The following is a 27,329-nucleotide window of genomic DNA, read 5'->3' on the forward strand; positions in this document are numbered from 1 at the left end:
TGCCTTATTTGATGGTCATGATATGGTTTCTGAAGGCAGAGCTGTGACCATAATTCATTCCTTTGTCTGCGAAGTAGACTTTCTGGTTTGCACATACGCTTTGATTCAAAGGACTAAAGTTGTAGAAAAATATGGCTTGAAACATCTTTGCATAGGGCTGGTTGTTAAATACATTTATATCATACATGAACAAGGCCAAGTGTAAGGTCTTGCAGCTGGGTTGAGGCCAATCCCAAGCACAGATGCAGGCTGAGCGATGAGTGGATTGAGAGCAGCCCTGGGGAGAAGGATTTGGGTGTGCTGATGGATGACAGGATGAACGTGAGCCAGCAATGTATGCTTGCAGCTCAAAGTCAATTGCATCCTGGGCTGCATCAAGAGAAGTGTGGCCAGCAGGTCGAGGGAGGTGATTCTGCCCCTCTGCTCTGCTCTGGTGAGACCCCACCTGCAGTGCTGTGTCCAGCTCTGGAGCCCCCAAGACAAGACAGAGACATGGAGCTGTTGGAGTCAGTCCAGAGGAGGGCTACCAAGATGGTCAGAGGGTTGGAACACCTTTCCTATGAGGACAGGCTGTGAGAGTTGGGCTTGTTCAGCCTGGAAAAGAGAAGGCTCCTGGAGACCTTATAGCGGCCTTCTGGTACCCGAAGGGGGCCTACAGGAAAGGTGGGGAGGCACTTTTTACAAGGGCCTGCAGTGACAGGATGAGGTGTAATGGTTGGAAGCTGGGAGGGGACAGGCTTAGTCTAGGTACCAGGAAGAAGTTCTTCACCCTGGGAGTGGTGAGACACCGGAACAGGTTGCCTGAGGAAGTTGTGGATGCTCCATCCCTGGCAGTGTTCAAGACCAGGTTGGATGGAGCCTTGAGCAACCTGGTCTAGTGGGAGGTGTCCCTGCCATGGCGGGGGGTTGGAAGTAGATGATCTTTAAGATCCCTTCCAACCCAAACTATTCTGTGGTATAGATGCACTCTGTATCCAAGGTCAGTGAAGAGTAAAATGTGCTTGGGCACAATTCAGGTAGAGAATGTCACTAAATCTGCATAGATTAGCCTTAAGAACCGTTCTACAATGTCTGATGGCATTTGTCAGCTCCTGTGGCAGTCATTGTATTAAATCTCGGAGTTCTACAAATGTTTTTTTCTCTCCAAAGACAACACTCCTGATGTAATAATGAGGTCATTCTTTCAGTGTGTTTCCTGCTGTTGCTGCTACATATTTAGGATTACAGCTGTTTGAATCCCAAGTCAGAATTTTTAGACTGTAAACTCCTCTTCTCAGAAACAAGCATACCCTTAGCCAGGAACACAGGACATAGTACAAATTCCATAGAATTCAATTGAACCTACTGTTCTTTGGCTTTAACAGATCTATTATATTTAAAGATTATCTGTTAGAAGATGGAAATCATTCTACCAGTTCCTAATTGAAGCCATTTATTCTTTTTGTTAACTGAGAGATCGATAGTTCCCTCATTTGTGATAGATAGGAGTGGCTCATGATGAACAGGCCAAGCCAGGTGTTGCCACAGAAGGTGGGGTTTTGAGGGTGGAAGGGGCATAGGCAAGGGATGACATGACACAACAGATTTGGGCTACTTGTTAGTCTAAAGCAGAATGATCTATTGCATTTGCACTGCATTGCATCGTTGAATAAATGCATCAAACAAGAGTGAATTCTAAAATTCTGGTAGCTTCTTCAGCTTTGTGCTAAGAAGAAATGCAAGAGTGAAAGGAAGGAAAGAAATACAGGTGAAGGTGATTGGGAAGCAAAAGCAGACTCTACAGAAAAGGTAGCACTGAAGAGTGTGTTATTTCATGTTATAAGCCATTAATGTGGCTGTATTTTGCCTCTTAGGTCAGCTAATAGTGATACAAACTGAAGTGTGCTGATTTCACGAGCTCTGAAAGATTTGATACCATTCAGTATGTTAGTCTATTAGACGTGACTGCTTTGCAGAGTTTAAGTAAGGAACCTGTTCTGGGTGTAGCTGATGCAAAACAGTTCTCTCCAGCTCATAGCCTGACTAGATCCTTTCAGGTTGTGGGGGACTCTTTTAAATTTTATTTAATTTTTTTGTAAGGAAGTGTTATTTAAAGGAAGTGTTATTTATAACTCAGTGTCTCTTTCCTTATTAAGTGTAAGGTTTTATGTCAAATACACTGAACTAAAATGGCTTCCCCCCACCCCCTTCAGATGCTCAAAGACCAATACCTTGGCTACAGGAAAACCTTTCTGGGAGATGCCATGGATGTGTTTGAGGCAAGACGAACAGAAGCTAAGAAGTGGCAGAGCGCGCCACGAGTTACCACTGGACCGACCCCTTTCAGCAACATACCAAATGCAGCAGCCGTTGCGATGGCTGCAACACTTACTCAGCAGCAACAGCCTGCTACAGGTCTGAGTGCATTCAAGTTATAGATTATTAGTGTTACAACAATAGTGAATTTGTGTAAAATTTTCTATGAAGTCTTCCTTTGTGTTAGACTAAAAATCTAAACGTTGTGATGAGCAAAGTTACTGATACATAGCCAATAGAAAAATGCAGGGTAGACTTAGCAATAATTATACAACAGATACTTAATCTTGTGAATTTACCTGTATTAGTGATATTTACTGTATTGTTCTATCTTACCCCTTGGAATGTGAGTCTTAAGTAACATCTCTGAATACACATAATATAGCCTCTTTCCAGAATTCTATGGTTATAGTAAATTATTTCAAATTGGTGAGGAGAGAATATCTAAATGCATATTACCTTTTCTTATGTAAAATTAATAATGCATTTTTATATAGCACTTTGGAACTGTAAAATGAAAAATGCTGTAGAACAGGAAGGATAGTGGAGTAAACATCTGTAGAATAGGAAGATGAATGCCTGGCTTATTATTTTATAGCCAACTCCTTTGTCAGCGTGATGTTGTAGCAGTTTTTGGTAGCCTCTTGGTGTGCAAGAGGAAGACAAAAACAGAGGAAATGCATGACCCACCGCTAATGAAAAATGGATATGAATGGCAAAGGAAATAATTTAAGGCACCTTAGTTGATGTTGTTGTACTAAGCAACACTTCTCAGAGAGGGATTCCTGAATGTAGAGAACTGAATTAATATTTAATCATTTAACAGAAACTTGAACATGGATATGTGTCTGTCAGCAGATTATGAAAAGCATAGATAACTTCTACCATTTATTTTATAAAATGTTGTTTATCATAGGTGTACTGAAGGTCATCTTAGCACCTTTACCTTCTCTTGTCTTGTAACAGCAGTCATGTTTTGAGAGGTTTTAGAGACCTATGTAGCAACCACCCTGTTTGACAAATTATTAGACTGTCCTTGCCTTCTCCATACAAGGAAAATATACCCTTATAAACATCAAGGAACACAGTAAGAAATGAAGTCTGTATGAAGTATTTCTCTTCTAAATTTCCATCATAGACAACAGTCTTCCTGTTGCTGCTATGTTAATTCATGGAAATTTTGTTGAAGTGACATCTGCAAAAGAGTCTGGGTTTAAACAGAAAACATGAGATAATGTAATGTCATGCTTCAAGATTTTTAATACGGATAGAAGCGTGGCAGCCTAATGTTGTTAAAGTAGTTCTCTTTCCCTTAATCTTTCTTCTTGTGCCATGTGTTTTTAAAATATTGTCCAAGGTCACTACCAGATTAGTTGTGTATGGAAGTTATATACTTGGGATGTCACATTTAAAGTTATACCTGCATTTTCATGAATTGGGGTGAGATTTGAACTTCCTTTTCCTAATCCAAATTCAAGAAAGCTGCTAATAACTTCAGTAAATTGATGTCACTTATGGCATGATTTTGTGAGTATTCTCTTAGGAGTGAAGGTTGGGGGGGGGGGAGGCAGAATTGACCTGTACCAACACACCTGAGGTAGGCGACTTTATACTGTGAGGTATTCTGTAACAGTTTGTAGTGAAAGGAGCAAATGGGAGTGTGTGTTGGTTTGGGGGTTTGGGTTTTTTTCAGTTGGTTGGTTTGGCAGAGTATTTCAAAAGCCAAAAATGTGCCAACTGCAAGAATGATGCAGATATAACAAAGCCATTAACTTATGTCAAACATGCCAACAAAAGTAGACAACTGTTTGTTTACTGCGTATTCAGTTGGAATACGATTTACCCTCCATGCAACTCATTTGAGGACCTGGAGAAATAGAGATAGACTGATGTTTTGAGTGGCACTTAAAAGAGTATTTAAAACTCTTAGAAAATAGGGTTAGATGGAACTTGAAGTCATCTTTTCTGTTTCTCTAGCTCAAAAGCAGGATTAGTCAGGCCTGAACTCTTTCAGAGCGATCTTAAAGTCTTAAAAGCTTTCTAGAAAGGAAAGTTCCACAGCTTTCCTAAATTACTGATTTCAGTGCTTGACTTTTTCCCAACAACTTACCTGAAGCTTCTTGGTTTCAGATTAAGGCTGCCACTTTTTTCTTGCTCTTAGTGGAAAAGGACAAGATTGTATTCTTTTAGTATTGCAGGGATTTTTAAATATTTAAAGACTGCCTCCTCTTCACTTCCTTTTCCTTGTTTGAGTTTTCAGATGGCCATTTGCTGCAGTAAAACTGCAGATGTTTGCATGTTTTAACTTCGTGTTGTGTTGTTATGAATTTGATAAACCATCTGCTGGGAGTTAAAATTGTGTATGTTTCTTTGCAAGATCTAGATTCTGAAGAGTGGGATAGATGAGGGATGGTAGAAAGTTACGAGAGAAAAGACTGAAATAAGATGTATGTAAAAGGGTGGAAGGGGATGTCTGTGTAATATATGACCTGCTGTTGCTGTTCTTGAAGATAAGAATAAAACAAAATTAATCTGGGCCTTAATGTTGTTTGCCTGAAATCTAATATACGGTACACTCTTATTGAGGGATCAGGATGGTTAGTCTCTTAAAAAATATTTTGTTTACATGGCTGAGTGTATTTCATATAATTAATTTAGTTAATGTTCTTTCTCTAAAAAAAAAATAAATTATAATTTATTTTAAATTTGTGTTCAGAAGTCAAAAGTTTAGTAGCTACATCTAGGCAGTGGGATCAGGGAATGTTTCCCCAGTTTCTGGGTGTAGATGTGCACCCTGTTTAAGTTCTCTCTGTATGCCAAGACATGCCTGGCTTCTACTGAAGTAAATAAAGCCAGTGGATTCTGGCCATATGGAAGAAAGGGAGCAAAGATGCACTCCACTGGTCTCCTGGGATGGATAGTCAGGACACTAGGACTGTGGTGTGCACACTGAAGCACAATTTTGTGCGGTGTTTTGAAGTTAGAGTTATTAATTATGCATAGGTCGTGTCTGCACACAGCCTTTCTCCTAGTTTCGCACTTTTGCTCTGAGCACAGCGTTATTGGTAGCAGTGAGGCTGGTCATGCCTTTGTGCAGTAGCAGCTAGAGTTTTAACCGCTGCCTCACCTGCACCTTCCCTGAGCAATCTTGAACACCACGGAAGTTAAAATGATGGTGGCTAGTCTACCTACTATTATTGATGGGACTAAAGTAAAAGATTTTGAAGGAAATTAAAAGCCTAGTGGACTAAGAGCTGTAAATGCATGAGGCTGAAACTGATGTTTTTCTGGTAAGACTAAGTTGTGTTAAAGAAATGCTTTTCAAGCTTACCTTTCCTCCCCTAAAAATAAACAAATAAATAAAGTACCCCCCCCAACAACTTAGTTAGTCTTTCCTTAACTGGTGGAGTGCAGAGATAGTCAAAGCATTATCAAGCTGTTAGCATACTCTGTTATGTTTTGACTTGACTTGATATGAGACTGAAGTGCTAATGGGAAAGGATACTGAAATCTTTATAGCACTTAAAATTTTTACTGTTTGATTTGATATTAACCTTGGTTAAAATTAGTCAGTATATTACTTTGTCAGAATCAGATCTAAGTTGTGACACGAAATCTGTTCACTGTTAGGACCAGCTGCGATTTAAAAAATTGCAGAATGTCACTTTAGGGAATCTGGCTGAGCTGTCTGGGCTCTTAGTGGGTCCTATTCATTAAACTGAAATGCTCTACAGGGCAAATCAAGTTTTAAAATGTTAAAGTACTTGTTATAAAGGATTTGTCTCATACCTATAACAGCCAGAAGTGCCAATTTTTTGCTAGCGCTTTTGGCATTGAAGAATCTTTATTACTAGATTTTTGCTATTGAAAATTATGTTTCCTTACAAGAATTGTAAGTAGTGATGATGCCTTTGGAACATTGTGGTACAAATATCGTATGCTGTTGCTCAGTGAAAAGCTTGTTAGCCTAAGGCATAAGATCCTGTTTTGTATAGTCTGAGTTTTAGAATAATGTTTTTTACTGGCTCTAAAAAGCATGTTGTATTTGGTAAAAAGCTTGGCCTGGAGGACTAGTGTTTTGTTTTAAGGTCTTCCACTAACAGTGCCTCCTACTGAGATAGAAACCTGTGCACTTGAGAAGGAACTGGATATGTGTTTTTGGGTTGTTCTTTTAGCTTATTAGATGACTGACTTGTGTAGGAGTTTTTGTTTCTTTTTATTGGTAACAATTTTCTTATTTCTAAAGAGCTGCTAGGTAGATGTATCAGTGTTTAAACTGGATGTAAACAAGTTTAGTTTGAAATTTGTGTGAAAATTTGTAATAACATCTGATACACTTTTTAGTTGAAAAAATAGCTTGGTTTTCCCAACTATTCCCTGCTAAGCAGAGACTGAAAGCTAACAACTATATTGCCCTTAAAATTTAGTTTAACACTACTTGAGTGTACAGATGTCATTCAGCTTGGATCACATAAGAATTTTGTGTTCCTAGCAAAAATGTTACTTTTCAATATACGGTGCCTTTCACTTGATTCAAAACTATTTTCCATTTAAATCTTCAAATATGATTTTGAATGAAATGATTTTAAAACCTTGAAATCTTAAAACTCTAGATAAATATTAGTAACAGGAAACTTACTAGTATGAAGGAAGAAATTTTGAATGAAAATAAGCCCAAATGTGATAACTGCTTAGGATAAAGGCTGAAAGAGTCTGAGCTTCATAGTAATATTTGAATAAATCATCACTTTCACAGATACAGTACATAAAGTATGTTCAAAGATGGGAGAAGGCTATCTTGAGGAAAGGTGTGAATGTCTGTGGATTAAGAGTTTGGCACTGTATCTTCAATGGTTAAACTTTTTAACTAGTGCACTGAAAACTGTTTGAAAAAGACAGGAATATAAGATTGTACTGTGAAAACTGTCAAAATATATTAATTATTTATCAGAATTAATTATTTTAAAATGTGTTAGTAATGGGCTAGCAAGTTGATTCTTTATTCCCCAAGGTTAAGGAAAAAAAGGAACTGAGGCTGTAAATTTCATCTTGGAAAACTGAAAATGTTTTTTGACAGTCCTGCATCTTAGTGTGGATACGCAGGGAAAGTACTGTCAACTTTTTTTAATTATGGGACAAACTCTGACTCTGAAATTTTGAATGTATCTAATTCATTAAGGTGCACAGAACTGTGCCTTTTTTGTAAATGTTTATTTAAACAGGTGGTTTGACTAGTTTACCTTATTGGATGGTGTTATGTAGCAGAGCTTAACAGAACTCAGTTATCACTTGTGTGGAAAATAATTGAATTGTCATGTTACTGTGTAATTGACTTGCCTAAAAATGAACAATAAATTTAATAAAATAAAGTCATTGTCTTGTTTTTTATCTTAGTGTTCTGTTTAAGTTTGGATGGAATACTTGAGTAGTTTTGAAGATTCCTATTTATTCAATTTGGTAATATAGTTTTAGTTAAATTAGTGTCAGTTCTTAGTTTTTAATTTGAAGGCTTTCCCTTATTCTGATTCCATTAATACAGGTGGCAAAATGTTGTTGCCTATGAGTTATCTCAAGGTTTTGATTAATGTTTTAAAGTTTAAGGTGAGACTAGTTAACTCTTAAAAAACCTAAATGCTGTTGTTATCAAATTACTAGCTTTGACTGGTTTCACCTTATTACAATCAGTATTTCCTTAGATTTTTACCAGGTGGACAGAGGCAGACAGTTAAGTGAGGAATTTTGATGAGGTAAAGTTTGGGATCGTAATGGGATTTGTTGAAAGCAATGATGTTCACATTATCAAATACTTGAATAAATAAATAAAGGACCTCTTTACTATGAAAGAGTAAGGCAAGTTTGTTCTCATTTTTTTTATACCAGGGCCACAGCCATCTCTGGGAGTTAGTTTTGGAACGCCATTCGGCTCAGGTATTGGCACTGGCTTGCAATCAAGTGGCTTAGGTTCTTCAAGCCTTGGAGGTACACTTTAACTTTTCTAATCTTTCATTGAATTATTATACCGCACATCTGAATCTCTTGCAAACCTTTAACTCCACTAAGAGGATGATCTGTTTCAGGGAAAGACCTTACAATTTGGCAGTCTGTGCTTTCCAAACTTCTTCAGGCCTTGCAGAAGGAGTTGCAAAGGCTATAGTAAGCCATTGCAGTGAAAACCCGGGATGAACAGGATGAAGTCATCACATAGGCATTATATTTTTAAAGCTAGGGAAGTACATCCTTTTGTAACTACGGTGTGACTTAATTTTATGTATATGAAAGTTAGGCACCTGAGACATTGGATCATTCTGTAGCTAATCCGTAAAGTTTTTCACCCGTATGTACCACTGTTAACTATAGGGACCCATTTCTGCTTGGATTGAGATAAGAATAAATGCTGAAAAAATTACCACAGTTCCAGGATACAGCTTGTAAAAAAACGTATTTGCTTTAGCTGTCACTCTGTCACTCTGTCCCTCAGTGCTGAGGCAGAAAAAAATCCCTCCTCAAGCTGAAAAAGCAGCATCTGAAAGTGAGGGGAAAAATACTTACCAAAATGTTAATAGTGCTGATGGGGAATATATTCCAAGAGAACACATGACTGTGAAAGAGTAAGTGATAATACAAAAATTATAAAACTCCTGTAGACCTTTTCAGTTAAATGTAATGAATTCTCAGTACTAGAACTAAAAGTAGAATCTGATTAGTAGAATCTAATCTGCATGTAAATTTCTTATGTGTATAGATCGGGGGTTCCAACAGTCCAAGTCAAAAGACACTAGTGTCCTCTGAAGCTTTTGTATGAGATCTGCAAAGAAAATTGTTACATCTGCTGAGCACAAATATAATGAGTTGTGGTTTTTCTTGTGACATCCTCTTCTCTGTGCAGCCTCGATCCACATCCCTACATTTTGCCTCTTTGAGCCGAACATGTGAATCAGTGTTGTAATGTATTTAAAATAATAACACATCACTTGGTATTGGAAAGATGATGTAACTTGAACTATATATCAGTTTTACCTTAAATGATCATCTTGAAATTATCTTTAAATCTACCAGTGTCTTTTCTCATCATGTTTTAAGCTTTTCTAGATAATAGAAAGTCTGTATACCTAAATAGGAAAGATAACTGAGGATAGTGGACTGAAAGGAAAGTACTTGCCAATTACCAGGCCATTCCCACAGTGTTTCAGATGCCTTAAAACCCCATAAAATTCTTCCTTTTCAACCAAAGGTGTCATAGACTAAAGATTGTTTATACATGTTCGCCAATCTTGCCAATGCAGATTAAAGAACATTTCGTTTTAAATTGATAAACAACTGCTTCTAGTTTTGCCCTAGAGGCCTAACTTGTGTTCCTTTTTCCTACTTCTCTGCTTAGGAAGGCATTTACTTGCATTTCATCTATTCTGTATTAATTTGCAAAATTTTCATCTTTTGACAAACCCAGAAGACTGTTTGATATAGGAGCAAGTGTAGAAGACTAAGGGAATACATGCAAAATATCCTGCAGGTGTGCTCTTGGAAACAAATTAGCAGAATGAATTCTTAAGGTTTTTGCTTAGAGTTGGTTTTTTGAACAGGAGAATTTTTAATGTGTATTCCTGAAATGTCATTTTAATTGGGGAAATTTGTTCTCTTTCCATGATAAATACTCTCTGAATTTTGTCAGTGATAAACATAGAGGCTTTTGCACTTACATGTATAAGATATGTAGGATATAGATCCTATGCTTCATTAAATATTTGCAGATACTTTGACCATTGGTAATTCATTTCAAACTAGATAGCACAAAGAATGTATCACTTAAATGAATTATTCGCAAGTGATACTTGCCATTATGTACCCTTGAAACTTAACTTGATTTAGAAATTGCAGAAGACTAGAGAATACTGCTTCAGATCATGTGCTCAGTCCTTGCTAGTTTTAAATTCTAAAAGCTATTTCTGTAAAGGAATGGTAAAGGTTCAATTTGCAGTAAAATACAAGTATTTTCCCTGACAAATGAAACTTAAGATGGGGGCATAATTTCCTTGAGTACAAATACTTTTTTCTTTTTGAAAACTTAAGACAGCCAAAATAAGAGAATATATTTCTCTTACTGTTCCTGTTGTCTGGCCTCTATCTCAAACTGCAAATATCAACTTATTTTCCTTTGAAGTGATCTCATGTTAAAAAAAATACTAAGAAACGATAAATGTCAATTAAAAAAATTAACAGAACAAGTTATATTATGCATGTTTATGGCTGCCCTTTATATGATAGTTCCCAAGATAAAGCTGATCCCAAGTAACCTGGGGGGACATGACTCTTAAGTCAAAGGTAAACTCAAGAAAATGTTTGTTCTGTTTTAAGCATAGAGAATTTTTCTTTTAGAGTTGTGGATAAAGATTGCAGCTTTCTGTAATAGAAGTAATATAACTTGTGTCTGAATTTTTAGTTTTGGCCCATTTGGTTACCATTTTATTGCCACTTTAACAGCAATTCAATAGCAATTTTGAATACTCTATTTCACCTGTTCTTGCAGCTTTTCATTTACCAGTTTTTGTCTTTTGAAGGAAGTATTTTTCTACAGTGCTTTCCTGTTTGCACTGTTTTCTTCACACAGTCCTGTGTTGAGAATAAAATATTCTTGAGGCAATAATGTTAGGAATACTTGTTTACCAAATAATGCTTAGAATTATGTTTGGGTTTAGAATACTTGCCCCAAACCTATGTGTCTAATTGCTGTGTCTGTAATTTTTTTTGTTGTATGTCTTTACTATTATTCTACTAGGATTTGGAAGTAGCTCTGCCTTTGGAAGTAGTGCCACAGGAGCATCATCATTTGGGTTTGGAACTACAAGTAAACCATCTGGAAGTCTAAGTGCAGGTCGGTTTGTTTCTCTTGAATTCCAGTTTATCTTAAAGCAGAAGTGTTATAATCAAACTGATACACTCAGTCTAAGAAAGCTACTGAAACAAACGTGCTTGAAGTTGCATGTGTATATAACCATTAAAGTAACTATTTACTTGCAAAATACACCTTTTCAGAGAAGTTTTTAGGTTCTGTTAAAGGTCTTACAGTATTGAGTGAGCATTAATGTTTTCCATTTGATGGTGTCTGTCTAATTAGAAGTGGAAGCAGGAGATCAGATCCATCAGATTGGATCAGATGCAGTCTGAGGCACAGAAATGCAATTACTACTTGAATGTATAGGCTATACAGTTACTAAGCTATTGAAATCAGAGTATAAATTTGTGACAAATATACCAGTAACTTGGCTTCCTCTATTTACAAGTAAAATTATTTTAGAAGCCCAGAAGGTTTCCTTAAAACTGTTTATCTGCTTATCCTTTCTATTTGAATGGTTATCGGTATTGTATCTCTGTATATATCCGTAATTCATTGTGTTAACTACTTTGAGAGCATTTCTGTGGCAATTTAACTATACTCAGTACTCATTTAGCTTTTTCATTTTAGTTTTATGGTGGTGAGAAAATGAAAATATGGATGCAGTTGCTCTTTAACTCAGGTGGCTGAAATCTTAGCCACTTCCATAGCTTGCATCTCTAATTTTTAAATAGGAGTTTGGTTTTGAGGCAAATAGCTTATTATAGTCTGTTTTACAGTCTTTCTTCAATGACAGATTGAAGGAATATCAAGTTTCTTTTTTTTAAATGCAAAACACTTTTTTTTTGACTGCTGTTAATACAGACATAGTAAATGGCTGGTATTTATTAGTAAGTGCCCAGTGCACTCGCTTGGACCAGCATCTTGTTAGTTGCCATGCTTTTCGTTTTGTGTGTTTGGTTTTTGTGGTTACCCCTGGCCTGCCCCCTGTCCACACACACCCCCCCCCCCATTTAGTGATGAGTTATGCTGTCAAATTAGGCCTGTAAAGTACCTTAAGTTTTGTGTTATAAGGTGGAAATATCTCACTAAGCTGGCTAACGTTCATGAATGTGTAACACCCTAGTAAATTCTTGATAGAATATCTCTGATTTTGCAATAGGCAGTGTCTAAGCATCAACCTTCTTTTGCTTAGTTAGTTTTTAATACCAGAAAGAAGTGGAAAACTTATACTGCTTAGGTTTTTATCTTGTACCTTATTTTTCCTGAGCCTATATTAAATTACCTATTATTAATATTTACATAAATAGTATTGCAGCATTTCCAGCTGCTGAGTTACAAAGTACATAACTTAGGTTTTAGTACACTAAGAAATATAATTAGAAAAGTAGTTGTATGGCTGAGTTGTCCACCACTAATGAGGTGTCAAACCAAAGTAAATAGCAAGTCTGCCCTAGCTTTATTGGTGGTGTACAGAGACAATTTAGATGTCATTTTGCTGTATTCATCAAGCCAGGCTTTGTCATGGTGGCAGTGCCCCCAGCCTCTTTTCAGCAGTGAGGGAGTTGGACCCAATAAAATGAAGATTGTTTTCAGTTATCTTGAGTGTCAGCTACAGAAGGTGATAACCAGGAATACAAAAGATTAAATGTAATTCCTGTCATTTTGTGCTTAGAAAATAAAGTGGTCAAGAAATCCTGATGTAGACTGGGATTATTATGGAATAGAAACCTTCATAAAATTAGTAGCCCAGAAGCACATTAACTTTTACCTTTTGTATCCAAAATCCTATGCTGTATAGCTTCTGGATTGCATAAGATCTTTAGTTTAATTTTATTGAGGGTGTATAAATGGGTCTGATGCCTGAGGCTAGCTAGGTGTTTTTTTTTAATTTTAATGTGTCCTGTTTCTTGGATAACATTTACAGGATCCTGAAACAATATTAACTAATGTCTAATAAATGTTCCATCACCCTGTCCTTCTAGGCTGCTTAGTTAACACCTCACGTGTTTTCCATCAGTTTGTTCTTATTTTAGAATGAAAATTACAGATCCCCAAATTGCTTCTGTCAAGTGTTTTGTAAGTTATGAGTTAGATATAATTGCTTTAAAAAATTTGAAAATGTTTCTATAGCATTACTGCTCTTCTTAATTTAGTTTGTTGTATGTTTGAAGGAAAAATTGAGTCCCCTGAAAGTACTTGAGCACTTTCTAGTAGTAAATTTGGCTTAGTCCAGGAGCAGTCGTCATGTCCACTGTGTCAGCAGATGAAAAGCAGGGCAACTGCAGTCTCCTCTCAGTTCTCTTAGTGCACACAAGTGCAAGATGGAACAAATGTCTCTGACTTCTCTCTGAAGCACACACAGACACTGTGGAAAACTGACTCCAAATCAAGTCCCAGTTAATTCCTACTGTTATTCATTTGATGGCAACCAAAAAGACTGATGTGAGTGGGATGTTGTAAAGAGCATTAAGACTCCCAGACTGTTGGGAAAAGGAAAAAAAAATCACCATTGAATGTACAGATAAAATGTTAAGGGGGGGTGAGGAGATGGGGACAGGGACACACACATGACCGTGCATGCTATTTTTGTGAAAACGGAGATGCTAAATATGCCTTGAAGAGCTGAAGCAGAGATGCAAAAACTCAATGAATAAAGTGTACTCTGAGGTCCTTCAGGAAGATGCTAAGTCTATGCCCTTGAAGGGCAGGTTGTCATTTACTTTCTGAAAATAATTCTGTACACATAAATAGTACTAATTTCAACAAAGAAACTGTTGATCGCATTGTAGCTCTGGTTCAAGACTTCGTGACTCTTCCCTCTAGAGCTGAGCCATTCTGTGACTGATTCTCTTTCCTTGCAACAGGAATAAGACTGAATGTAAACATTGTTCAGGGATTTTCCTGAAGACTTTTCATTTCAATATTCTGCTTTAGGGTTTGGTTTACTTTTAAGAGAAGAACATCATACCATGGCCTTTGTGCTGCCATGATGGCACAAAGCCATTTACATGAATTTCCCTTCTGCCTTTCTGCATTTCTGTGGCTACTCTAAATGGCACTCCTAACATAAAGCTATTACTTTCCAAGTTGTACCTAAATTAACAAACATATTCAGTCTTCTATCACACAGTTTATGCGTATCTTTCTTATTCTAACTTCACTCAAATAAAGCTCAGGCTGCCTCCCCTGCATGCTTCAAAACAGCTTGAAGCAGCTAGGTGGAGGTGATTCATGAATACTTCATCCTCGCCTACTGAACTCCTGACGCTATAGATCACATACAGCTTTATTAGGTGTGGTATTCATGATGTATTTTGTAGGAGGCATTGCTTACCTGTTATCTCAGATATGTGCTTGAAGTGAAAAGGTAACTTAACAGGAACAGTTTTGGTTCTTAAAGATGTTTTTCATTCATGAGACTCCCTGATGAACAAATTCGTTCTTCTAAAAAATCTTACTTGGAATTCCAAATTAGCTTCACCCCTTACATCCTAGGATGTGGGGCAGATTAGTCCACAGAACTAAAACAAGACCCAAATGACTAATATGTTGAAGTGCTGCAGTTACTGGAATGTAGGTAATGGGGGATTTTCTTGACAAGATGGTGTGGTGTGTAACCCAGGTCCAGGCATTGCAGGAGGAAGAGTTTCATGTTATGCTTTGAAGTAGTTCTTGATGCAAAGCATCAGTACGAGTGGAAGAACAGAAGATATCAGGCTTGGTAGAGCCGCTTTGGGATTCTGATGAGACATGCAGTTGGGTTTTTATTTCTGTGCTTTAAAAATACTTAGGCATTGAGTTGAAGATACTGATGTGACCAAAGGATTGCTTTAGCTGTCTCTTAGAGAAGTAACAGAACTGTGTTAAGTAATGCGTATTGAGAATATACCCTTTTTTACTTGTGAACCAGTCCCATTTTTTAACATTTTGATTGTTTACGGGTTTCCACGTGCAACTTGTATGGAACTATTTGTTAAAATCCTAACTTGCTCATGTCATACTCGTTATTTTGTATGGTTGGTTACCTTATCCAATTTCTTGAGAGAACAAAAAGTGGAGTTATGAATTCTGCTTCTTAACTAATATTTGAGAAACTTCTAGCATTCTCTAATAGTTTCAGTTATTATCCAAGTTGGTCGTGTGTAGTTGGTCGTGCGTAACTGATGTAAAGTCACAAAAGACAGTAAAGTGAATTGGTGTTACTGTTGCTGAAAACTGGGCAGATTTTCTTCCATTGATCATTTTATAGCTGAACCAAACATTCCATCTGTTTACCTTGGTAGAAGGGGGTGGAGGAGTTAAAACAGCACAGTTTGCTCACTTAGACATTCAGTTTGTCCAAAGCTTTGTTTTCAGGGCTGCTTTTTGGTTTAAGCCATAAAGGGTGTTTTTCAATACCAAGAATTTGGCAAGGATTTTGAGCCTCTTCCGCCTCTCATTTAAGGCGTGCTCTGTGCCACATACGTTACGAGGACAGGCAAAGGCAGCCCAGTCAGCAGGCAGAAGGCTGGGGGCTCCAGCTCCAGCCTTGCCGTTCACCTGCTGCGAGTCAAGTGGGCGGGCCGTGGGCCGCTTGTACGTCTCCTTCCCTCCCACCTTATGTATACATTATGTATTTAGCCTGAGAACTTGAGGAGTTGTGGCTCTGCTGTTGTACAATTTCAGTAGGACTTTTGGGTGCTACTGTTGTATGGATAATGGTGTAATAGACTCGTAATTTAAGATGTCATTGTTTATGTTCGCTGAGAGAGACTCAGTTAGTGCTCTAATATCCAAGTTGTCATAGCAAGTCCAACTGTGTTAGCAATGTGGCACACTGTTGTAGATCTGTGCTAGTAAAAAGGATTCCAAATATTGGTGATAGTGGCTGGTGTTCATAACTCCAAGGAGAACAAACTTGCAATCCTGGTGTAACTTACATTTTAAAATATTTTTCCCTCCCTCATAAGGCTTTGGCAGCTCGACTACATCTGGGTTTAACTTCAGCAATCCCGGCATCACAGCATCAGCTGGCCTGACGTTCGGGGTGTCTAATCCTGCATCTGCAGGCTTTGGGACAGGAGGGCAACTTCTTCAGCTGAAGAAACCTCCAGCTGGAAACAAGCGAGGGAAAAGATAGGCACCCCTTTTAGGGAAGGGGAAGGAAATCAACTTTGTTCATCCGAAAAGTCTATTTTTCTAGATTGATGCATTAAGTTGCATCCCAGGAGATTTATAAAATTTTGCTACTTTTCCCTAGTCTGAAATACAAAATGAAATCATATTGAACAGCTATTTTCTTGTGAATAGAAACCCATTTATGTATTTTTATTTTGGGCCCTAGTTTTAGAAGTGTTCTATACTGCATTATTATTAAAGAATCTTGTAAAACCATCTATTTAACCTAATGTTAGTAGCAGAATATTTTTTGTTAATAAGCTTTATACCATATGAATATATGCATATTTGTTTTTTGTACAGATAAAATATATTCTAGTACAAATACTAGAGTTCATATCTTCTGTTCCTGGATATGGCCTTTAAATCTACTTCAGGGTGTTTTTGTGTATATGGATGTAAATATATACAGTACAGTGCACACATCTGTGTGTATGTATGTGTATATATATATATATGTATAAAATACAGATGTGCAAACCTTGCCCCATAGACAGGTCTCCTTTTCTTTGTGTGTTCTGTTTGTCCATGTTGCCCTGTGGTCCCATATCTTGATGTTACTTGGAGTTTGAAATAGTGGGTCCGGGGCTCTGTCATCATTGCTGCTTGTGTTTTGTTGTTTAAGACCAGCTGAAATACAGTGTTTACTATTTCATAAAGTTTGGTAAGTAGTGGTTAGTAGCTGGACTTTTCTTAGCCTTTTTCCTGACCGATTTAGCAGCCAACGCTAAAGAATCTGAGGTTTTGACACAGACATTTCATAGATAGCGTTCCCAAACTGGTTTGTTTTTATTCCTGACCTGAACAGTGGGGCATTGCAGGATTTCAGCTGAAAGCTCAGAGTGCCACAAGGTCAGTGTGTGAGCAGACAGTTGTCAGGCTGGATGAGCTTTTCCCTGCAATTGGAGGAGTTAGGCTACGCTGTTCTAATGAAAACCCGAATTAGCTGTTTCAAAATGAAGCTGATTCAATAGCTTCTTGTCAGCACTGCTAGCATTGACTTAAAAGCAGTTGCATATCTGCTTTCAATACAAGGTATAGTACAATAAGTTGCTGCTAAAGAAGGGAGGAGGAAAATGATGTAACTTGAAAGTTAAAGCTGTTGCAACAGTAGTTCATGAATCCTGCATATTGCAACATCATAGCTTGTTGTGCTGCATCTTCAGTTTGGTGTGCTCTAGAAATAGCTGGGAAAACATCTTAAGGAGGAAATAATAGATCAATTGAGTCTTTGCAAATAAAGATACAGGTTGAAGGGTGAATGTGGAACTTTGGAGCCAAGTTACTTTTTATGTAGAAAGTGTTATGTATATAACATGCATCAAATGAATATTCACAATCATTTTCACAAACGCACCTTTTTTCTAAAACAGTTTCAGTGCATAAAATTTTTCTAGTACCAGTCATTTGCTTTCTATTGTTGAAGTGTTACTACCATTTTGTATGTTTTGGAAATGTCTGCATTCAGCAGTGATTGCTTTTTGACAAATGGTCAGTTTGTCACTTGATCTGATAAAATTAAGGGAAACAGCACAGAATTCTTCACTTTTGTACTTGTGTGTTATTGCATCTTTGTGACCAGTCTCTTGGGAAGAGATATAATGTGGGTTTTTTAACGTCTTGGAAAAATAAAGCTTACAGTTTATTTTGATTTCAACCTTTTTTTAAACTTTTATTGGGCTGCAGTCAAAACCGTAATATTTGTATTCCTTTGTTATTGCTTTTTTAATAGTTAATATGTTAGACCACTGGACTCTTGTAATCTGTTAATTTGTGAAACTAATTCTAAACATGTACTGTTTGTCCGTATGTGCAACTGACCATTGTGCAAACAATAAAACAATAATGCTGTGATCCTTGTAATACCTATTTGCCTCTTTGAAAGATCGTTTCCTGAGTTTTCTTATGTTATAGGGGAAACAAATGTCATCAGGTAATAAGTAGAGTTGTTCTTCCTGGAATTTGTATAGTGCAAAATTGTTCTTGCTGAAGTTAGGGCCTCGATCTCTGGATTGAAGGCGAGGGGGTGAAGGGGGGTATCTTATTGTGGGTTTGTCTAGAACCTCTTCACGGTGTGCTATGTCAGCCTGGATCACGCTGCAGTGTAACGCAGCACTAGGTATGGTTTTGTAAATTTGAAAGCAGTCTGAGCCTCCTGGCTGCCTGTGTTCTGTTTCTTTTCACACTAAGGCAACAGTTCTGTCCTTGATTTAGCCAAAGTGAAAACGTGATTGTATAACAGAATAATCACATGGCTGGAGTACAAACTAAAGTCAAAATGGGGTTTGAAATAATTATATTCCCAGAATAATACTTGGGTGGTTGAATTCAGCCATGATTTTCAGGGATCAGCATTGCATACACTGTTTCAGATGATTTTTTTTTCCCCCTGATTTAAAGACATCTAATATAATTAGACTGCAAAATACAAATATATTCAAAGTGTGGCTTAGTTTTCTACAAGGCAGGTTAAGGAGCTGACCTGTACTTAAACACCACAAAATTAAATCAATTCTGGATTATTTGTTCAGTAAAGAAAGAAAAGTATGTACCAGAGGAAGGTTGAAGTCAAGTGTGTAGGATGTCGTTCTCTACTAGTTTGTACCTTGTTGTACGGCTGTGGTGTGAACTTACTTATGTGACCTCTTTCTTTTACTAGAAGTAGCTTGTTTTTTTTTGTCACTGTTCTCCCTGCAGTGAACATAGGAGGTAGGATAGTGTTGTGCCTTAGATTGCTTCATGATCCTCTTCCTGGTCCAGCACCTCAAAACTTCCTTTACACTCACATTTGTCTCTGTTCCTGACAAGCTGGCTGGCTAGATACTGCTGCACTTACTGCTTTATTGCAGATTGGGAGGAGGTTGATATGCAGGGGAGCTGGAGATTTTATGCATCTTGTTCACCACAGGAAATCCAAATCTAGCTATACCCCCTCTATCTACATATTCATAACATAACTGCATTTTGAACCTTGATTGCTTTTAAAGCATCATTTCAAAAATGAAAATAAAGTTCAGGAATACAGGTTTAGTGGCCTTTTTCTCTCTCTGACATCAGTGTTAATTCCAGTCCACTACTCATGTTAATAGTAGAAATAATCCACAGTCAGTCATGTCAGCTCTTACATGTTACTGGTTCTAATACCTGGAATGTCTCAGCAGAAGAGATGCAAGAAGCACCTTGGTTCTTGGTGAGAAATCAAGAGTAACTATAGAAAAACTCATGTACTCTATAAAAGCTTGTTTCCCTAAAACTCTTATTCAGGTTTATAAGAATGAAGAACTGGCTGTGCACAAAAAATTCTAGCAATAAATTAAGCAGGTTTTGGACTAATTGCTAGGATTGCGCTGTCAGGGCTGTTCCCCTCTCCTTAAGTACCTTGCAAAACCATGGCTAGCATCTCCAGGCTCTGGTGGACTGTTAAAGTATCACAGTAGTAGATTTGTGCAGCTTCTCATGTTGGGCTGGGGGAGGGGAGTGACACCGAGTTGATACCCGCAGCAGCTCTGGAAGGCAGTGGTTGCTCACTGTGACAGTACCCGTGGAGCTTCAGCCCAGCTGTGACGTGCAATCTTCACCCAACCAGACAGGTAGGTTGCTTAAAAGGAGGATGCAGGTGTTGAGGGTGTAGAAGTGTGGGGGGAGATGCACGAGGCTTCCTACTGGGAACGGGACATCTCATTTTAATTCAGCTTGGGGTCATTTCTTCTGAATTCAATGTTGGATATTTATATGGTGGTATTTTTGTAGTCCTGAATCAACTGAGTTTGTAATATTTTCTTGTATTGGTTGAATGTTGCGTTTAGTAGGTAGGAATAGATGATAGTAGCAGTCTCATTTTCTACATAGATCACTTTTTTACTTGTAGGGGGAGAAAAATTATAAATTAACTCCATAACCAAAGGAATTCAAAAAATATAAAATTAAGGGAGTCCTATTGGGATTCTAGTAGCTCTGCTAGAGAATGCTGCTTTCGCCAGGTGGCAGGAGGCTCCCAGTTAGTTACATCCTGCCACTACCAAGCCCTTGCAGGTGTCGCTGTTGTGCAGTGTCACCTCTTGTTTCCAGGTCATTCACATTTTGTTATCCTTTTTCAAGGTAGTAGGATTCTGTTAAACTTCAGTATTTGAACAATCCTTCTGACCCGTTTGACTCCGGTTGTTACGAGCTTTATTAATTCATGCTTTTTTACTCAGCCTCAGGAATTCACTGTCTATAGCTGCAGTTGACGTGCCACAGTGAGGAGGGGAGTAGGCTATGTGTTACTGCAGCTCTGGTAACTCTTCCAAAGAGTGGTTTGCTTTGTTTTCTTGCCTTTTAGAATTAAGGCAACTCTAGCTTATTATGAACAGGTTGTGATTAAGTTTAGAAGCTTGTACCAACTAGAACAGCTGCTGGGTTGATTTTACTTTTGTTTGAGTATAGATCTGCACCCCCAAGGATATGAGGTCAATTCTGTTGAACACTTGCACGGAAAACTTGGAATACATCCTGTCCTAAACAGGTCAATAGCTGAACAGGCGAAAGATGTTTTAGTTGTTTGTTCAACTAATGGTTCACAGACTGACGGATTTCCCTTTCTTTTCTCTTCGATGCAGGTGTCATTCTGTGGCGTGTGCTTGGGCAGCAGTGGGACAGCAGCAGGACTTTGAGAAAGAAGTGATTGCCTCCAAAATCCAGTTCTGATTAGAGGCTGGTATAGATCTCCTGGACAAGAAATCCCTTGCTGGCTCTGTGTGCTTCTTGTGGCAAGTTGTGGGAACAGGATGTGCTTCAGAGATGGTGATCCCAGTCACAAAAGCAGGCTAGGATGATGAGGTTTTGATCAGATGCTAGAGTGCAGTAAAAAGGGAAAGGAACACAGACTTGGCAAACATTTAAAATCAAGTATTCAAAATCAGGCTATTTACTATATGAAGCTTGAAATTCTGAAAAATACCACGTACTCTTAATAAGAGAAGGGGATAAGTTCTCATGGAAAAAAAAATTTTTGACCGGCAGCTTGAGTAGATCAGTTTGGGTGAGACCTAGGGGAAAAATGTATGCACTAACTGTACAGTTGGGCACCTAAAGCTGGTCTATCAACTCCATGGTTGAGTACCTAAGTACAAGCTACTCTAAACTGAAATACCACCGAAAACCTCTAATCCTGTTAAGACCGTTGGCGTTTCCTGACTGTTTGGACTACCTTTATTTCTTTACCAATATACACATAAAGGAATCTAACTCATTCTATCCAGGGATAAGGTGAGGTACGTGTAGTAAAGGAATCCTTACTGAAAAAAGTCTGCCTTTCAAAAAAAGGCCTGGAATGGGTGAGCCCAAATGCTGAGGGGATGCAATGGCAGTGAGCAGTGAGGCCAGCACTGCCCTAGTCCTTACTAGTGCGGGGACATCTCTCCATCTCTGCTGGAGATGGGTGGAGGAGGGATGGTGAACATACCTGTGTCTTTACCAGCGTGTCACCTGTGTTGGTTCGTGCAGCTGTGCTGGGCACAGCGCTCTGGTGTGCTGCCTCCTCTCTCCGTAACAGCAGGGCCGAAGGCAGCTACCGTGGTTCCGACTGAGCACCAGGTCGGACAGAGTGAAGTGGCAGAAGTGACAGGAACGTGTTAGCCTTAATGCTACGGCAATGAGTCTTGGCAATGCATGTTCTATCAGTTTCAAATAGGAACAGCCTTCTTTTACCTTTTATTTTGGCTGCTGACTAAGGGAACTGGTGCCTGTCTGAAGAAACTCACAGCAGCGAACATCACCATTGCTTCCACCCCAGCAGTGTAATGCTTAAACTACCGGAATAGCTTTCAACGAGCAGGCAGGTGTTTGCATACCTCTGGCACCCAAACCAGAAGTGACCCTTGTCCCCGGGGAGGCTGAGACCTGCTTTGGCCGTCAGATGAGCGTACACAGAACAGACCACGAGGGCAAAGCTCCTACTTGATACCGCAGTAGCAAAGTGAAGTTGATGCTGAGTTGTGCTCTGAAAGTGGAGAGGGAAGGCTTTTAACATGGATTGTTTGCGTCAGGCATGGTAATGTTCTGCCCTGCACAGGGCAAAAATTGCTGTACTAAAGATGTAGGTCTAACGCAAATGCCTGTTAGCTTAAATTTATACTTTATTAGTAACAATATTTAGCTAGAAATGCTTTTCTGAGTAGTTTGTCACTTTACACTTGAAGTGTCACCTTCCTCGTCACCTCTCCCCACACTTTATTTCCAGCACCGCAGCAGCCAGTACAGCTGCTACTTGTTGCTCCCTCATGGTGATACCCACACTGTGGTGGTAACGTGGTTTGCCAGGCTTCAGAGCTGCCAAGAAGCACTGGGGCAGAAGGGATTCTTGGGTAAGATTGTGGGCTCAGGCAGAGGGATGGTGGTAGCATTCCAGCAGCAACAGAAATATGAACATTAAAACCCAAACACCATTGGGGAGTGGTGGATGTATAACTTGGTTAGCCCTGAGAATGGGGGTGGGGGATTTCCAAAGCCTCATTGCCAGGTTATATCATCTTTAAGGTAAGTCAGATTTGGGCTATTGATGTCAAGTAAAAGAGAAATGATGCAAGTGGATTCAGGCTTTTTTAATTTTGTAAGCAGTATAAAAAAAGTCCTGATTTAGAAAATAGTCTCCTAAATAGTGTTAATTTTCTGCACCAGGTTGCTTCGTGCTCGTCTACACTAATAATCCCTATATAAAATCTGAAACTGTGAATTAAGCTGCAGTAAGTCCAGTTGAACCACAGCAAGAGAAGAACAACTGTTTTCCTGTCTGGACCTTGTTAATCGGGCTGTACGGGCAGCAGTCTGGGCTACAGCTGCACAGCGATGCTGCTTTCACTGTATGGTGCCTAAATCCTTGTCCTGCACCATGGTGTTAGGAGGTGAGCAACAGTAAAATCCTGTTTTGAAATGATCCCTAGTTCTCTCTTCCTGCATTTGATAAAATGCTTGTGCTTTATGCTCTGCATGGCATAAACTGGAGTGTGAATGTGGAAAATTCCTCTACTTTGGGGTTTTTCTTTTTTTAATTGAAATAACTTTATAGTAATGGTGCCTTGTCAAATTGACCAGTCTCACTGGGTGGGTAGGCTGTGGGAAGATGGATTTAGTCCACAAGAAGTAATTCTTTCCTTTTTGCTAGTGGCTGGAGTGGTTGATTAAAGCAGAAATAATACTTCAGTTAGGAAATGGCACCCCTTTCAATCTGAAGATGTGCACATCAGCTTTGTGTCCAGGCTTTTCTATGTCGTAACAGCAATCTGTTGTGTCTGCGGTAAATGGGAGCTCCAAAAATCGATGTACTAGGAGTCCCAGGAGGAGAACATGACAGTTGTATTGATCACAGCCAAGTAGTCGGACAATGCCAACAAACTCCCTAAAGCCCTGGTCTGACGGGGCTCAGCATTGACACTGGGGGATGTTTTCTGAGAAACAGCCTCCTCCTTGCTGTAATCTTGCACTTGTGAATTTGGAGGGAGATGTCCCCCAGCACTTATGGATGCTGTTACTCGGTCACCTCCCTTCAGCCCGCATCCCTTAACCCCGTTATCGAGACAGCGGTGCATTTTGGAGCCAGCTGTGCGATACTGGAGGTGTCTGCATTGGCTGTGATAACGTGGTGCCAGCGCTGATGTCTGTTGTCACTGCTGCCTACGCCGAGACAGCGAGCACTGATAGCAGAAGCCGAGCTTTGTGTATTGCAGCCCCTGCAGGTTCACAGCCCAGCCCTTGAGGAGTGTGCAAACTCTCCCTGTCATTTCATTCAAGGCTATTTTTACAGTCCTTTGACTATTTCTGTGAGGTTTTTTTTTTTTTCCTTGGGTCATCTTGTTCTAATTATTTTCCAGGAAATGAGAGCAAATAAAAGAAAGCCTTTCTGCTATGAATACATGTGTATTTTAAAATGTAGATATTAAATATGTTCCCTAAGCAGAAATAAAGAACAGTCCGGCTTATGCAAGTAATACCACAATCAGAGTAGCAGTTTGAGACTTTAAATATACTGGTGGTATTTAAATAATACTTACTACAGGTACAGCTACACTGGTGTAAAAGGTAGCTAATAACCAGGGCAGGAAGAGAAGGAAACCCTAATAAATTAAGCTCATATATTCTGGTAACTATCCTCATCTGGGAAATCACGTTAGTATAACCTGACAGTAAGGACTGCATTCTTGATTGCAACAGTTCTCCGTACAAAACCCAAAGTGATGGTGTTTTGGTAACGCAACCCTTCCCACTGACTTCACATGGGGGCAGCAAGACATTGCTTTTTCAGCAGGGAACTACAGTTTTACCTGAGAAGCAACTTCGCCAGGATACGTGTACAAGATGCAGGAATTTCTGACTCCAAGATGATTTGTTGGTAAGTTAAAAAAAAAAAAAACACAACAAACAAACCAAAACCAATAAAACCCACAGTTTTTTAAATAACTAAATCCCTACATACTCAGCTTGGCTTTCAGACGGGAACCGATGCCATTATTTTATATTACCAGGAAGAGGAATCTCTACTGATGAAGTGTTAAGCTGCAATATGTAAGTGTACAAACTGCAATGAAATCCAGCTCTTGGGATAAGCATGGCCTGGTTCTTACATGCTGAGTGATCTAACCGATAGTACCATGATGATGAATTCTAGTTTTTCTCTGGGAGAAGGGAGGGAGAAGACTTCAGGTTATGAGTTTTAATTTACAGTCCTGATTTGCAATGTTGTGAACACAACTGCAGACCCAAAGTAATTCCTGAATCCAGATTTTCAGGGTTTCTGATGAGGTTGCAAAATTGATTGACAGTAATGGTGGAACGGTAGATACATCAGAGACAGGTAATGAGAAAGGGGCATAAATGCCTGTTTGGCATCCAGGGCTGGGCAATGAAAAGCAGGTAATCTCACTTGTGCCCAAGTGACTAGGCCACCAAGAATGAAACAGAATACCCCAAAAGGGAAGAGGAGAAAGCATCCATCCACTCTCTAAAGTTTATCTCCAATGGGTTGAAAGGAAAAAGGGATTAGGAGTTGCTGGTTTGTGTGTCTGACCATCACAGGAATGGGGCAAGTTGCAGAGCATGGGTTGGAAATATGACAGGGAAAGCACAACATCCCTAACAGCAAGGGCCACTTACACACTCACAGAAACTCATGACAGCTTGGAGAGTCATGTCGCAGGGTTGTCCTTTTCCTAGCTCTAAAGAAGTTCCAGCCAAAAGAGACAGAGATGCAGAATAAGGTCTGTGGTCCTGCTTTATTTTGGAGAATTTGAAAGACGGACACCCAAGGAGGAGGGAGAGGAACTGTTATTGCTTACTTATTGTAATTTCCTCTAATTTATACTTTCTTCTTTCCTTCCTGTCCAGTGTGCCCTGGCACAACAAATGCTTGCCGTACCTCACTGTGATCAGTTCAGCAGCTCAGACTCAAGGGGGGGGTGGGGGGGTGTCCTTGGTTTCCCCCCCACCATTGCACTGGGAGCTGTTAAGGATGAAAGACATACTTTTTATTATTTATACTTTTATTATCCCTCTTTTCATGCATTTCCTACTTCTGATGCCTTTTTTTGAAGTAGAAGCAGTTGTCTTTACAAGGAGCTTTAGTAAATGATGCCTGAAAAGCTAAGGAAAGCAAAGCACCGCGCTCTGAAGGCACGTAAATACTTTTGAAAACTTCCCATCTGTAGAGGCACTGTAATAGTGAAACACCAAAAATGCCTTTGTTGTAATAAGGAGAGTATCTGTCAATGCAGTGACTGAATGAATTTACAAGATAAGAAGATACCAGTCTTACGCAGTCACTTAAGCATACAGTGGCGATTATCCTGCAGCAGCTTTGCCTGCAAGGATCAGCATCCCAGTCCGGCACCGGCACAGGGAGCCGTATGTCGGCTCTGGATGATGTGTGGGTATCGCTCTCGCACGGCCAGGGCAGTGGCTGGACGCTGGGTCCTATAAAAACTGTAGTGTGCTGTGAATGTACTTATCCCCTACACTGCTGCACAGGCAGTTTGCAGTTCAGAGTGTTAAAAATGATATGGAGAATGCACTTTATCAGTTTCAGACAGCTAACAAAAGTAATTTTAACTCTTATTTTCCCTGCTCAAAGCGAGAAGATTTTTCAGGAATCACAGAACAGCATGCAAGTGTTTCAAATGACTGAAATAAAACATGGTATTTGCTGTCCTGGGATCATGCATTTGGCTTGAGAAGGGCAAAGAACAGTTTCACCGAGCCAAAGGCCTCAGAAATCTACATGGGGTAGCTGTACCAAAAATTCAGAGACAAGTTGAAGTAGATAATAAGAGATTTATAGACTAGGCGACCATTCTTGAATTTCTCTAGGCTTTAAAAAACTTTGCCCACTTTAAATATATGATGTTTCAGTTACATCTAATTGTTTGGTTAGAGACCCAGTGAGGTTGGTGGGGGCTTTGTGATGGGTTTAGTTTACATCGAAATAGATTGAGCTAATGTTATGGGACTGCGAGACACAGGAAAGCGAGTGAAAAAAGTGCAGAGTAGAAAAGGCTCTTGGTATATTTAGGTATTTTCACATATTTTTGGGTTTGGGGTTTTTTTGTGTGCTTTAAACTTTAAATCATACAGTTATTACCTGATCAGCTTGTAAAGACAGCTAGAAAAAAAAGCCTGTGCCAATTAGAACGTATTTAGCAATAGGCTAAAGCACATTGCAAAGCGCCAAATGTTTTAAGTTTTACAAAAGCATAATGAGGTGCGCTATTATCTCTGGTGTTACCCAGACAAGTTGAGACAAATTCTGAGCTTTGAATATATAAAGTACGTGTTACAGATAATCTCTGCGAGAGATCTGGTGCTGGTGTTTTGTTGTGATCCAAGCTCCAAGCTGGGACTATATCTGGGCTAGATAGGTAAAAGGTAGACTGTCTTCTGATGGGCTATTGAGAGAGAGCCACCTTACTGAGTATCAGTGGAACCATCGCCTGGAAGGATGGGGATGGGAAAGTATTTTGCTTGCCACATATAAAAGAATCAAGAAGCTGTTTTTCTTGTGATGAAAATGGCTGTGTAG

The 27,329-nt window shown here is 39.1% G+C and overlaps 1 protein-coding gene across 4 annotated transcripts in view; it reads left to right on the plus strand.

Moving 5' to 3' along the window:
• NUP58 (nucleoporin 58) overlaps nt 1–16,515 on the plus strand; it is a 35,692-nt gene extending 19,177 nt beyond the window's left edge. For 3 of the 4 annotated variants that reach the window (XM_086481829.1, XM_086481830.1, XM_086481831.1), the window contains 4 exons: nt 2,193–2,394; nt 8,176–8,274; nt 11,069–11,164; nt 16,078–16,515. In XM_086481829.1, coding sequence (XP_086337955.1) covers nt 2,193–2,394; nt 8,176–8,274; nt 11,069–11,164; nt 16,078–16,247 — 567 coding nt within the window. In that variant the 3' untranslated portion in view covers nt 16,248–16,515. The remainder of the gene's footprint in view (nt 1–2,192; nt 2,395–8,175; nt 8,275–11,068; nt 11,165–16,077) is intronic. The other variant, XM_086481832.1, reaches the window with a different exon arrangement.
• The last annotated feature ends 10,814 nt before the right edge of the window (nt 16,516–27,329 follow it).

The sequence above is a fragment of the Leptosomus discolor genome, chromosome 1 (assembly GCF_034619465.1).
Source record: "Leptosomus discolor isolate bLepDis1 chromosome 1, bLepDis1.hap2, whole genome shotgun sequence".
NCBI classification, from domain to species: domain Eukaryota; kingdom Metazoa; phylum Chordata; class Aves; order Leptosomiformes; family Leptosomidae; genus Leptosomus; species Leptosomus discolor.